The 13,342-nt window shown below is 60.1% G+C and overlaps 1 protein-coding gene across 1 annotated transcript; it reads right to left on the bottom strand.

Moving 5' to 3' along the window:
* Positions 1 to 1,307: 1,307 nt before the first annotated feature.
* On the bottom strand, positions 1,308 to 3,674 carry LOC308337813 (testis-specific Y-encoded protein 10-like). The gene is made up of 6 exons (XM_080796012.1): positions 3,390 to 3,674; positions 2,882 to 2,959; positions 2,631 to 2,742; positions 2,386 to 2,531; positions 2,207 to 2,291; positions 1,308 to 1,505 (listed from the first exon to the last, which is right to left on the bottom strand). Exons 1-6 carry the CDS (start codon positions 3,510 to 3,512, stop codon positions 1,483 to 1,485), a joined length of 567 nt encoding a protein of 188 aa, XP_080652138.1. The 5' UTR covers positions 3,513 to 3,674; the 3' UTR covers positions 1,308 to 1,482.
* Between the last annotated feature and the right edge of the window lie 9,668 nt (positions 3,675 to 13,342).

Genomic DNA, 13,342 nt, shown 5'->3' with positions numbered 1-13,342 from the left:
AGAATTTGAAAGTGGGAGGAGTGAGGCCAAGACCTCAGAAGATGGACGGTGCCCTACACGGTCAAAGCAGCCTGCGCGCACTTGGCCCTTAACCAGGGGAGCGTGCTCCGTGGGGTGTTGGTGAGGACTAGGGGTGCCCTTTGGTGGCATTTCCCTTTTGGGGTCTAACCGGATAGAGGGCATTGGGCACCTGCCTTCAGACCACGGAGAAGGAGGCAGATCAGCCTCGGGGTCAGCACGGGACAGACAGCACACGGGCGGGTGTCCTGGGTCTCGCATTCAGCAATACTCTGCCCTCTCCTCTGCTGACCATCTGGGGGACCCCAAGCCAACGTCCTAGGGAAGCCGGGAAGTGGGGATCATGGGGCTGCGTGGGGTTGTCAGTATGTGAGCGTGTCTCTGGACATGTGAGTGGGTGAAGGTTGTGTGCCTGGGAGGGTGAGTGAGTGTGTGCGTGTCAGGACATGAGGGTGACTGAATCACTGTGTGTTGGCTGGGGGGTGTTGGCTCTGCTCCTGAGTATGTGTCAGTGTATGTGAGTGGCTAAATATTCTGTGGCTTAGGGCGGTTGGAACCCGATGGTGTTCGTGTGTCTGTGTGCGCGCGCGCGTGCGTGTGTGTGTGTGCGGGCCCGCACGCGCGCGCGCGCGCCTTTCCCTGCAATTTATGCTTCCGCCCAGCTACCTGGGCCAGAACGACAGGGTGATCTTTCCTACCTTCCCTCCTCCCACTTTCCCCTCTCCAACAGTCCCTCCACAGGGCCTGGCCCCCACTCGCTCCCGCTGTATCTGGGGCTGAGAGGATGACTGTGTCAGCAAGGGCCTGGGCCCCTTGTTTAGAAGAAAGGAGAGCCCTGGCACTGGGGTTCAACGGAGTAATGAAACTACAGTCCCACCCGTGCTGTGTCTGAGGTCATCCACCAGGGAGCATCTCTGGGAGACGGTCATCGCCATCCACCAAAAGTTGACACTGGACACGTTTGGCCCTGGCTCGCCCTTCCCTTTCTTTGACCTCTGTTATTTCCCCAGGGAAGGCATGGGCCCTGTTAGCTGGCCTTTCGCTCATCTCCTCTCCCTGCCCACCTCCACCATCCCTAGGGGAAGGACCTCTGCCACGCTGGGATGCAGTCCCAGAGCTCGTGTGACCTGGACCTCTGGGCCAGCATACGGCCCCACCCCTTCCACGGAATAAGGATGCCGGGGCAGAGTAGTAAGCATCGACGGGAATCCCATGAGCTCAGGCTCCCCACCTGCCCCTTTCCATGAAGACGACCGTGTGTGAGCGTACACACAGTAACACACATAAACACGGTTGACGTCGTTTTTCCACATTTCAGTATTTTTACAGGGGGCCTCAATCGGCCCTGTGTTTCTCCCAGGCACCAGACTGGAGGTGTTCCCTGTGGGAGGGACCAGGCTGATCATCCGGCTCCATCTGAAGGTCCTGGACTCTTTCCGGGTCAAGGGCAAGGCTTCTGCGTATTCACCTCAACATGCTCAAGTTCCCTGGGAGAGACGGAGACACAGACACAGACGCACGGGCACACAGTCACCCGGGCACACATGAGGCGGCCGGTGAGTATCCTCTACGGGCCACACGCAGGTTTGCTTGAGGGTTTCAAGGCCCTTTCGGGGAACGGAGGCCATTCTCCCCTGCCCCTCTCCCCGGCCCTTGATGGCGATCCCCCTACATTTCCTCCACCCACATAGCAACGGTATCTGTGCACGCTCTCCAGTGTTCTCTGGCTGATTGCGGTGGGCACAGGAGATTGCCCAGGGAGATGACTGGGAGGACTCTACCGATGAACACACAAAAGTGACGGGGTGACGCATGAGCCTTTACGCCAGGGAACGCAGACATCTGCGCCAAGGCTGGCAAGAGGTGCTTAGGTGGGCTCAAAGCTGAGGCGGTGGCGAGGAGACCTGAGGGCAGGAGTTCACGGCCAGGGAGTGGCACTTCCCGCAAGGCAGCTGCTGAGCCGACTGCTTCTCCGGCTCTGCTCACTGGTGTTGCCTGACCCGCCTGCCTCAAGCTTCCCAGGCAGAACCAGTTTGACACCGCCCTCCCCGACTCACGGTGATGCCCTTTGGACACGGGGTCACCGCCTCTTGAGTGTTCCTCTAAGCCTCCGTTTCTGCATTTGTGGAGCCCAGCTCCCACGGAGCCGCACGGAGCATTTTCAGCACCCACGCCCTGGGCGTCTCACCTGCCCTCCTCTCAGTTCCCTCTGCTGGGGCCTTCTTCCTCACGTAGTACTGCAGGGGATCGGGCCACAGGTCGTCCATGATGATCTGGCAGGGGAAACGGGGCAGGGCTCAGATGCACATCCCAGTCCGCTGGGGAGCACAGGCAGGTTCACGTGCGCGGTTTGTCACAGGGACCCACCTCAGCTATCCTGCTAGGCCCGGCAAAGCTGTGGTCAGAGAACCAGCTGAAGAAGTTAAGGCTGCTCTTGTGGCGTCTGCGGCTACAGGCCTCCTGTTCGTAACAGTGGTGCCACTGGATGGGAGTGGAATGAGACGGCTCGTACCCTGCAGGAGGAAGGGTCCGTGCGAAGGCGCTGGATGATGCATCAGGTTCAACCCTGCCGCCTCCACCTGCTGCCGCCCATGCACGCAGAGGCCCCTTACCAGCAGCCCTGAGGACATACTCCTTCTCAACGACGTCGTTGCGGAAGTAGGAGTTCTCGCGAAAGAAGAGCAGGATCTTGCGGCCATCACGGGGAGACTCGAGTTCCTCCACCTGCCGGGCGGCAAAGTGGGGGAGAGGGTTGAGATCTCTGTCCAGCAGACCCTTCCCCTCCTGGCCTTGGGGAGGAATCGCTTCTGTTACCCCCTCTTCTCCCATCCCCCAGGCCGGGCCTCCATCTCCCGGGCCAGACCTTCAAATCCGTCATGGAGCCAAGTATGCCTTCATCTTGCTCACTGAGCATGGCTGACATCTGCGGGTGGTTCACAAACTGCTTCGGGTCAAGGACTCTCCGAGGGCTGGAGAAGAAAGAGCTACAACAACAGAGCAGGTCTGCACAGCAAGTGCGCCCTGCATCTCCCCTCCTACCACCGGGACCCACTCCACCTCACAGATTGTGTCAAGGGCCCCTGCGCCCCCGCACGGCCTGCTGCATTAGTTAGTTAGGTAATTCCCTGCTGGGCACTAACACAGAAAGCTGGAAATCCTCGGTGACCTCCCTGCCCACCCACGGCCCCCTCCCCGGCACATCGAGGGCAACCTGCGGCCCCACCAGGGACCCCCACCCGGAAGCAGGGATTCGAAACTGTCGTGATCACCGAGGCATGAGCCAGGCCACCACAACGCAGGCCCCCTGCCACAGGAGTCTCCTGCGCTAGCCCGGCCACATCGGGGTCCCTCCGTGAAGGTATCAAGGATACAGCCTTGGCCCAGAAGCCAGGGATGCCCCGGATGAGGGCGCTTCGGTGGTCCAGGTGACGCCGTCGCCTCTGCCAGAACCTGAGCTTGAGCCCAGAGTAGGCCCTGCTGGCGTCTTTGTTCATGGGCTCCAGCTCTGACTGCAGGGCCTCGAGGGCCTGGAGCGGGGACGGGGGCGGACCTGGCCGTGCCTCTGGCCGTTCTTCCCCTTCCTGCTTCTCCTGCAGCTCCTGCGCTTCTCGCTCCTTCTGGCTCTCCTCCCAGGCCTCTTCCCTCCTGTCTTCCTCCTCCTCATCCTCCTCCTCCTGCACCTCTGGTACCTCTGCAACCTCATCCTCAACAGCCTCCTCCTCTTCCTCCTCCTCCTCTTCCTCCTCCTCCTCTTCCTCCTCCTCCTCCTCAGTCTCCTCGCCCTCCTCAGCCTCCCCCTCTTCCTCAGCCTCACTGCCAACCTCCCTAGCCTCGTCGTCCTCGTCCTCGTCCTCCTCCTCAGTCTCCCCGGGGTCCTCCGCCACCTGGACCACCGCAAGCTGCCACACCAACATTACGTCATCCCCCACTAGCACAAGCTCCACCACCAGGATGGCGCCCTCTCTCTCCCAACGGCCCTCCTCGTCCTGCGCTGGCTCTGCCGCCATCCCCACGCCTAGGCCCAGCAGCACCTTCGCCTCTCTTCTGGGGGTGGGGCTCTATGTCCGCGGACAGCCGCGTCCCGATGGACCCCTCCCTCGACGGAGTCGGTCAGGATTGGGGGGCAGTCCCGCGTCCCATGTGGCCCCCAGCTGGGGCAGCTGCGGAGGAACGGAGCAGGAGGGGTGAGCACGCGGCTCCCGCAGGCGGCCCGGCAGTGGAGCTCCGCGGCCCAGCGAAGGGGGGACGTCAGCCGTCTCCTCGCAGAAGCCACCGGAGTCTGGGACGCATGCGCACAAGGGCTTCCGGCCAGGAGGCCACGGGGCCGAGGTGGAGGTGGCACGCGTGGGGCCTCGGCACGAAGGAGGCCTGATCCACGCCCAGGACAATGGCCGGACCCCAGGTGCTGCCAGCGGCAAGGCCGTGGGCGTGGCCGCCACAGGCCCCGCCCCTCACCCCCTGCGGGAGCCGGCCAGGGAGGCAGCCAGTGCGCCTCCTCCAGGGTGGCCTCGGGCTCTACCTAAGGCGCCCCAGGCCCCAGGGCCCACAACCCCCTCCCCTCCATCCCGTGGCCTCCTCCAGCCCGCTCTCCACCCGGTGTTTGTAGCCTGTCAATGCGAAACCGTCCCTTGCCCTTCCCCAACACGATCGTCCAAGACTGAGGACAGCGTATGCACCACCGGGAACCCTGGCCTAGCGTGCGTGGAAACGTCAGCCCAGGCATTGCGGAATAGGGCCATTCCAGGAGACAGAGGTCGGAAGCGGTCTGCCTGTTCGGGGCACGGGGCTAGGGGGCGGGGGTTCGGCCACAGTTTGCCCCCAGGCCACGTCCTTGGCTGCTCAGGAGAAGAGGGACCGAGAGTGCTCAATCCGTCTCTCCGCCTGTCCTTTCCCCATGCTCTGCTCTCCCTCTTCCCCCGACTCGGTGTTTGTCTTCAGGGCGCTGTTTCTCTGCCCACTCTCTGGCCACAGGGTCTCTGGAAGATGAAGGCTTCAGGAAGCAAGATGCAGAAGCCTGTCCGAGCACCTCCTTTCCCATGAAATAAGAGCCCTCTTCTCCTCTGTGACTAGCCACTGGTCACGTGACCAGGGAAAGGGTCCCAAGCTGGGTGCCCCCGACACAAACACACACAGACACACACACACACACACACACACACACTTACCCACAGACACTCAGTGTGTTTGGCATGGAGCACAGAGGGAGGCGTGCCTTTCGTGCAGCCAAGGGCATCCGGCAACGTGAATCCGGATGCCCCTCCCCTGAGACAATGTCTGGGCGAACCCTGTGGATGGGCAGTTGGGCATTCTGTCTGGCGGCCAGGTGACTACAGTGTGCACCCTTTGGGAGGCCGGAGGCAAGAAGCTGGGGCTGGCTCCCAGGTGACACAGCACGTACGCACGTACCTTCACTTCCAGAGACTGAGTGTCTTCCGTTGCATTCGGGCGAAACCACAAATGCCGTGGGGAAGGCGTTCCCAGCTTGTCTGGCCTGCAGAGGAGAACACATCTTCTCTAGCCTTCCCCTGCGGGCCACCAGGTCAGACCGTGAGCAGAACTTGAGGCTGGGCCGTCACGTCCCCAGGGCCGGCCCGTCACGTCCCCAGGGCTGGCCCCCACTCGTGGAGAGAGGATACCCAACGTGTGGCTTTGGGCCAACAAGGTAGGCTTGGGGCAATTTTGGTGTGCAGCCAGTGCAAGCCGGTCTCCCCCAGCATTACAGGAACAGACGGGTTTCTTACACCACACCTCAGTCATCTCAGTCGTCAAAGGGCCACACGTGCCGCGTCCTGTACACGGAGGTGCCTGTCGTGGTTGCTCCGGCGGTTCTTCACCCTCCACGTGTCCCCGGCAGGTCCGTACCGACTCTTGAGGCCACGGCATCTTCTGTGCCCTCGCACAGGTCTTCTTCAGCTCCGTCTCCTGAACCGGCGGTGGATGCGTGGCTCTGCGCCATGGCTCCACTCCATGGGCGGCTGGACTAATGTTATCGCGGGGGTTCGAGCTGCGCAGAGTTCATGCCGGCTGCCTTCTAAGGTGCCAGCGGTGTTCAGTACAGCCGAGTGCTTACACACCCGTGTGTTCAGACCAAGGTTTCTTTGCGTGCCCACAGGTACCCGTGTGGGCAGCTGGCTGTAACACCGTGGGAAAGGGGTACACAGGCGTGGCCTTCGATGTACACACACGTGCATGTGGAAGCGCGTGCACGGACAGACCTATTCCGTTCCCGGCCGGGTCTGCGGTGGGTTTGCAGTGGACCGGATTTCATATGCACCCCCACGGCCTTGGACTGTGGTTTCCACGTGTTCGGCCATCATGTGGATGATCTCCACGTCCACTCGCAATCCAGGGAGACAGACATTCATGCAATGACAGACATCTGGCATTGCCCCTGCTAGGGAAGGAACAGGAGAGGGGCCAAAGGACAAGAGGTAAGCAGCCTGGAACGGAGACCTCACGGGAGGCTGGGTTTCAAGGGCACCTGCCTTGTTTCTTGTCCCCGTCGCCTCGACACACGTACACTGGAAAGCACACACGCATTCTGGGCGCCCCATCCCTTGCCTGCGAGACCACATCCGTGGAAGACCGTTGCCCTGGGTCCTCCAGTCCCGTAGCAAGCGTCCGTCTCCCAGCAGCTCTGGCCATTAAGCCCCTGGAGCGGGCGGTCTTCTTCAGGAGGCGCTCAGCCCTCTTGCGCCACGTACGTGTTTGCCCTGAAGCTGCCCTGAACTCCAGGCAGATGTGCACGAGCCACATCCCCTGGTTTGCACCCTAAGGCCCTGGGAGGAAACCCGATGTCCTTATGATGCGCCCAACAGCTTAAGCCATGCGACCTGCGGCAGGGGTCCAATCCTAAACACCTCTTTCCGGGGCAGGCGGGGCATCCCCCAGTCAAGGAAGCGGAGCGCCTGTGTTTATGGGAGACACCTGGGAGGCGCTTTAGCGGCACCGTCCAGCCTTTCCTCTCCCCTGTAGAGCTCGGCAGGCCCTTCCTAAAAGCCCCGAGGAGCGAGCCGCAGAGGGCTCTAGGGAAAGTGGGTGGGGCGAGCGCAGCACGTTCTGGGGTCCTCCACGTCCGGATCCCCGCGGGCAGCCCCGCTGCAACCGTCAGCATGCCTGGGACTTCCCCTCCATCTTGTCGACACGATGAATCCCACGGACTGGCCTGGGGGAGCTGTGAGGCTACTCTCCAGCTTAGGCGACAAGGAGACCAGAAGACGTGACGATGGCCCCAGCAGTCTTCCTTTGGCCCGTTGCTCTCCACCACCCTAGAATTCTCCCTGAGGGGCTGTATCGGACTTGAGATCCCCAACTTGAGATCTGACCAACCGCGGGCAGACTTGCTGACGTTCAGGCCCGAACCGTGAAGCCGGCAGGGTTCCCGAGCCCGAAGGCCAAACCCTCCTCGACCTACACCTAGCTGCCGGGGCCGCCAGGAGGGAACCCAGTTCCCCAAGGCAATGAGGTCAGGACTCCACAAACAGCATGAGATGTCGGCATAGCACCACAGGGGCCGCTGGGAGGCTCTGCCGGGATCCATTCGTGGGCACACGTTGCCAGATCCCAAGCCCAGCTGAGGTGCAGGCGGTGGGGAACGTCGAAGACGGGGTGAGTGCAGGGCGAGCGGACGGGGAGGGGCGAGCCCCGGACTGGTGAGAAGTGGTGCTGGGAAACCCCTGTTGGCTCAGGGAGCAACAAGCTGGGTGCCCCTCGCTGAGGCAGGGAACACGTGCCTGTGGGTTCAGCTCCTCTCCTTTTCGTCCTCCCCGCCTGGTACACAGGAGGTGGACAAGACCGGCCCAAACAGGAGAAGAACAGAGTCCAGGATGGCCTTTCTACTGGGAGGAGAGCTCCCCGCAGGGCTCTTTCCTCTGGAGGAACGTGCTGCTCACGGATTCTTTCTTATTCTTTGCTGCCTTTGGCTAATCAACACAGAGGCGGGTACAAGGTTTGAGCCCCTCTGTAACACACACTGAGACCCCTAGGGTTTTCCCACACCGGCACCATCCGTGCAAGCTGCCTCGATGGGTGGTGTGCTTGACACGTGCCTGCCTTGCCTTGGCCCGTGTGCGTTTTGCGGCGAGAGGGGACAGAGAACCCTGAGTAACCATGGAATGCACACAAGGTCTGTGTGTCAGGAGGGACGTGGCTGCACTCCGCCACTGGCCCCTTTCTCCATAATCAGCAGAGCGGGAAGTGCCATGGGCCCTCTCCTTTCCCGACCAGGGACTCCCAACACACTCATACACACGTGACCCTGTCCAAAGGCTTGGGCACACATCACAGACACACACACTCACACACACACACAGACTCTCGACACCCAGACGTGCATGAGGCCACACAAAATCACACTCACGTGTTCTTCTAAACACAGAGAAACACGTGATGCGTCTGTGCTCGTGCAAACACACGCACATACCCTGCACACCCACACATGATCCCTGAAACCAAGTCATCGAGAGGCACATGCATACCCCCCCACACACACAGACTCACGGCACCCAGGCGTGCATGAGGCCACACGTAACCAGACTCACATTTTCATCTAAACACAGAGTGACATACAAGACACGTGTGTTCGTGCAAACACATGCACATGCTACACGCACCCACACATTATCTCTGATACAAAGGCGTGGAGATGACACATGCGCACAGACACACACACACACACACACACACAGACACATGAAAATGCAAACACACACCCACAAGCTCCATTCACACACACGCACACACACAAACACACACACGCTCAAGGAAACCTACTGAACACACTAAACTCACACTCCTCGGTATGAAATTCAGGCTTGTAACAGCAGCCCTTGCATACAGACACATAGGGGCTTGTAAACACGAACACAGACACACACACACAATGCATACGACTCACAGAAGGTCTCCGGCAAAGGCCTACACATACAGTCCCGGCCCCAAAATACATACACACGTGTGTCGCGGAACCATCATACTCACACACGGAAATGACCACATCAAAAACCCCTGGCACAGAGGCATACACAACTGACGCCAACACATCGGAGCATGCACACTCACACACACACACAGAACACACGCAACCACACACACACTCCCCTGAGGATAGAGAAGCACGTAAGCAAAACCCATGGTCTACGTCATCCTGGAACACACAAGTAGCCCATCAAGTGTGCACACACACACACACACACATACACACATACTCTCCTCGAACCCACTGTACACACTGTGTACACACTCGCTCATGTTGATCTGAAGCATGCACACCATCCCTTGCCTGCAGACACATAGGTGCTTGCAAAAACACCCAGAACAGACCCAATTCACACGAGGTGTCCGGCACAGGCATACGCATGTGGCACCACCATAAAAACCATTACACGGGTGTGCCCAAGAACACTAACACACACACCCCAACACATCCACAAACTCCAGCACGCAGGCATACGCTACTCACGACGTTACATCTGAGCACGACACACTCACACATAGCCCTGAGGGTACAGAAGCATGTAAGTAAAACACATGGTCTGTGTCATACAGGAACACACACGTAGCCACTCAAACAGGCACACAAACACACACACACAGGTTCATGCTTCTGCAATCACACAGAGCACACCACACACAGTACACCAACACACACGTGCGCTTGCAAGCACACGTACACACAGACAACCCATACAAGGTCTCCGGCACAGGCGTACGCAGTTGACCTGCTCAAAAAGGAAGTATGCCCGTGATCCCCCGCAATCCAGAAACATCCACAGAATCTGACACGCAGGCATTCTCAAGGGTCCAAAACACACACTCATACGCGCACGCCCTGAGGATTCAGACACATGTGAGAAAACCACACATCCTCCCTGATATAGAAATGCACAGTCAACCGCTACACTCACACGCACGTACGTGCACACGCGCTTAAGCCCACGCAAACCCACATGCACTCCCTGCACAACCTATCTCATGTCACAGAGACATGCACCCTCAGCCCTACAACTGGAAACACAAGTTCACATGGAAACATGTACCCACAACACACACCAAACTCTCCAGCACAACTGTGTACAAAGAAGGCCCCAGAGAAACACACATACACACACACACACACACACACACACACGCAGACGTTGCTTAGTGAAGAGGAGACACACAATGAAAACACATGGTCTACGGCATAAGGGCATTTCCAATTGTCCCCATACACACAAACACACACACTGATTACAGAAGAGGAGACACACAGTGAATACACCTGCTCGATGGCACAGAGGCATTCCCACTTATCCCCTCACACAGAGACATGCCTACACGCGCGCGCACACACACACGCACAGAAAAACACACACACACAGAGTCTCCAGCACCGAGGCTTGCAAGGGTGGCGACACCTACACGCACAGGTACACACCCAAAACCACAATAACCCCTGGGCCTGCAAGTCCCCAAACACACCACAGGAATCTGTGGGCACACAAGGGTATGCACACAAAACACTCCCAGGCAAGGACTACGGCACACAGCCTTGTATGCGTAGCCCTGCAGGGTCACACACCCAGCGGTGCCTGGAAATGCATACGCACCGAATACACACCACTCACCTCACCCAGGCATACAGAATTCTGCGTGCACGCATACACACATGCCTCTGTGCGTAGAAGCACACACCTACGCAAAAAAATGCACGGAACCAGCTCGCAGGCATGACACTCGGCCACGCAAAACCACAGTCCTGCTCACGGGAACACACAACCAAGAAACAGACACCTACACACTCGGCGTCCAGCACACACACGTTCACACTCGCCACACACTCTCGCGTGCGTGCACCTGAAGCCTCCACCCACACATGAGGCAAGCACACGTGGCCACACTCAGAGACACACGTGTGCACACGCCGGCATGCACCTGCAGCACACGTGAACACGCCCACACGGCGCCGGTGTGCATGCAGTCACTCGAGGCCTCGCAACACACTCACCCATGGGTGTGCACACACACAGACGCAAAACATAAACACACCCTGTCTCCGGGATGCAGGCATACACCCTGGTCACCCACGCGCACACACATACGAGACACACAAGCTAAGCGCCCACGCACCCATGACGGCCTGCACACAGGGGAGCAAAAGAGGACATGCAAGTCCACACACACACGTGCAGAATCCTACACACATGGTCCTCAGCTCAGAGGAATGCTCAGGTGGCCAGAGGTGCTTGAAAATGCGCGCACACACACACACAAACACACACACACACGGATGCGGACCCGCCCACAGCTGCTCCCTCACACACAGCAGACTCACGATGTCACACAGCCTGTGGACCACACTGGCGTACCCTCACATATCCGTGGAACTGTCCCCTGCGGTGGGTGGTGTTACCTGCAGGAGGGTCTGGGGTCCACAGGGACGGTGAGGGACCGCCTCCCCCTTGGTCCTGCCGGGACCCTTGGGTTTGTGCTGGACCTGACCAGAAGCATGCATGGCCTCGCATCTCAGCAACGCAGGGCACACTTCCAGGAGCAGGGGAACTTGGAAAAGCTCTCCAAGCGATGTGAATATGGTGGTGCGAGGAGCCAAGGGGGCACCAGGGCCCCGCTCGGGAGCACCTTGGACCCTCCTGGGCCCCCTGCTCTAAAGAACAAGACTTCACCGGGAGAGCTGCACCTTTTTCCCCTCCTCGGCCAGATCCTGCCTAGGAAGGGTGGGGTTCTCTCCCCAGGCCCAGCCCTGCTGCGCCCGGCCCCCAAGCTCTCCATCACGCCCACCCATGGAATCCAACAGGATGGGGGCTGGAGGATCCCACCAGGCTGATTTCCTCCTTGCCATTTCCCGTGCCCCCGACAGAAGCCGACACATGGACCCAAAGGGCTCTGTAACTTGTTTATGGCCCTTCCCCCTGTCCCTGCAGCATTGGGCAGGATACTCTCTAGCGCCGCCCCTGCTGATCCTTGTCCCTGTTTCTGTCCCGTGCAGGCAGAGCACCACGGAGACGAGCCCATCCATGTCTCTCAACGGTGGAGGCCTCATCAAATTCGTCTCGGTGGTCAAACTCGGGTGCTCTCTGATGTCCACTTCCACACAGAGGCCATGCCCCGACACATACACACACGCATCACACACACACAGAGACAAACAGGAAAACACACACAAAAATCTTAGCTATTTGTGAAAACACATGCTGCCGGGATCGCCAACGTGATGTTGCGAGCCCGCCTCGTCCCCGTGGGATCCCTGTTCCTCCCCAGCGAGGGCGCCACGACCCTCCTGTGGACGGCCTAGGGCCATTTCCCAGGATGTCCGTATGGCTGCGGGAGGCCAGGCGGTGCTCAGGAACGTGGAGGGCAGCCCGGGAGTCGTGGCCCACGACGGGGACGGGACAAGGAGCCCGACTCCCCAAGATAGGCCGGCCATCCCCAACTGAAGGCGTTGGCAGGAGGACCGAGAGAGGGGCCGACAGCCACGGGAGACAGTTCAGGAAAAGGCGGTGGCGAAGCCTTGCTTCGCCCGATTGAGCAGGGATTTGCCGGCACACAGCATGGGGGGCAGGCACCTGCCGGACTAGACACCTCCTCCGCCCTGTGGGTGTGCTCTGAGTGGCCCCAGGCTCACTTCCCACCCTGCCAGCTGCTGCGTGGGCCCAGGCTCCTCTGAGCCTCAGTTTCCCCGCCATGAAACTGACTGTCCCCGGGCACCCTCCCCACACAGTTCAGGACCCAGCCCTCGGGGCTCCTTACCGACAGGTCTTCCTCTCAGCTCACTCCCATGGGCCGCCTTCCGGCCTAGGGTAGTACTGCAAGGGATTGGGCCACAGCTCTTCGATGATGATCTGGGAGGGGAAAAAAGGCCAGGTGAGCGTGGGGCCCCCGGCCCCGGTCCCCAGCAGCCGGGGCCCCAGCATCACCGTGGCGGACGAAGGCCGCAGGGGCCTCACCTCGGCCATCCTGTTGGGCCCCGGGCAGCTGGGGTCACACAACCAGTTGAAGAAGTTCAGGCTGCTGCTGTCTCGCCTGCGGCTGGCACCTCCACGTTCCTCATCCCAGAACCACTGGACTGGGGTGCAACGAGTCGCCCTATATCCTGCAGGACGAGGAAACTTAAGGGAGGCCGTCCATGGCCAGGGCCCCACGCCCGCTCTCGCTCCCAACCTACAACCTCTCCCCCTCCGGTGCCAAATCCCTCCCCCGCCCCCAGGACCCCATACACCTCCCTTCCCGTTCCCGGGGCCCACGTGCCCGGCGGCCCTCCGCCAGCTCCCCTGAAGCTCAGGCCCACTCTTACCGGCGATGCTAAGGTGATACTCCTTAACGATCA

This window comes from Martes martes, assembly GCF_963455335.1.
Source record: "Martes martes genome assembly, chromosome: Y".
NCBI classification, from domain to species: domain Eukaryota; kingdom Metazoa; phylum Chordata; class Mammalia; order Carnivora; family Mustelidae; genus Martes; species Martes martes.
The sequence above is the reverse complement of the archived record's forward strand: the minus strand, read 5'-3'. Positions and strand labels throughout refer to the sequence as shown.

Coding starts and splice junctions, on each gene's coding strand:
- LOC308337813 (XM_080796012.1), bottom strand. CDS start 3,512: ATGAACAAAGACGCCAGCAGGGCCTACTCTGGGCTCAAGCTCAGGTTC. Junction 2,743..2,881: donor GCTCCATGACGGATTTGAAG/GTCTGGCCCGGG, acceptor GCCGCCCGGCAG/GTGGAGGAACTCGAGTCTCC. Junction 2,532..2,630: donor GTATGTCCTCAGGGCTGCTG/GTAAGGGGCCTC, acceptor TTCCTCCTGCAG/GGTACGAGCCGTCTCATTCC.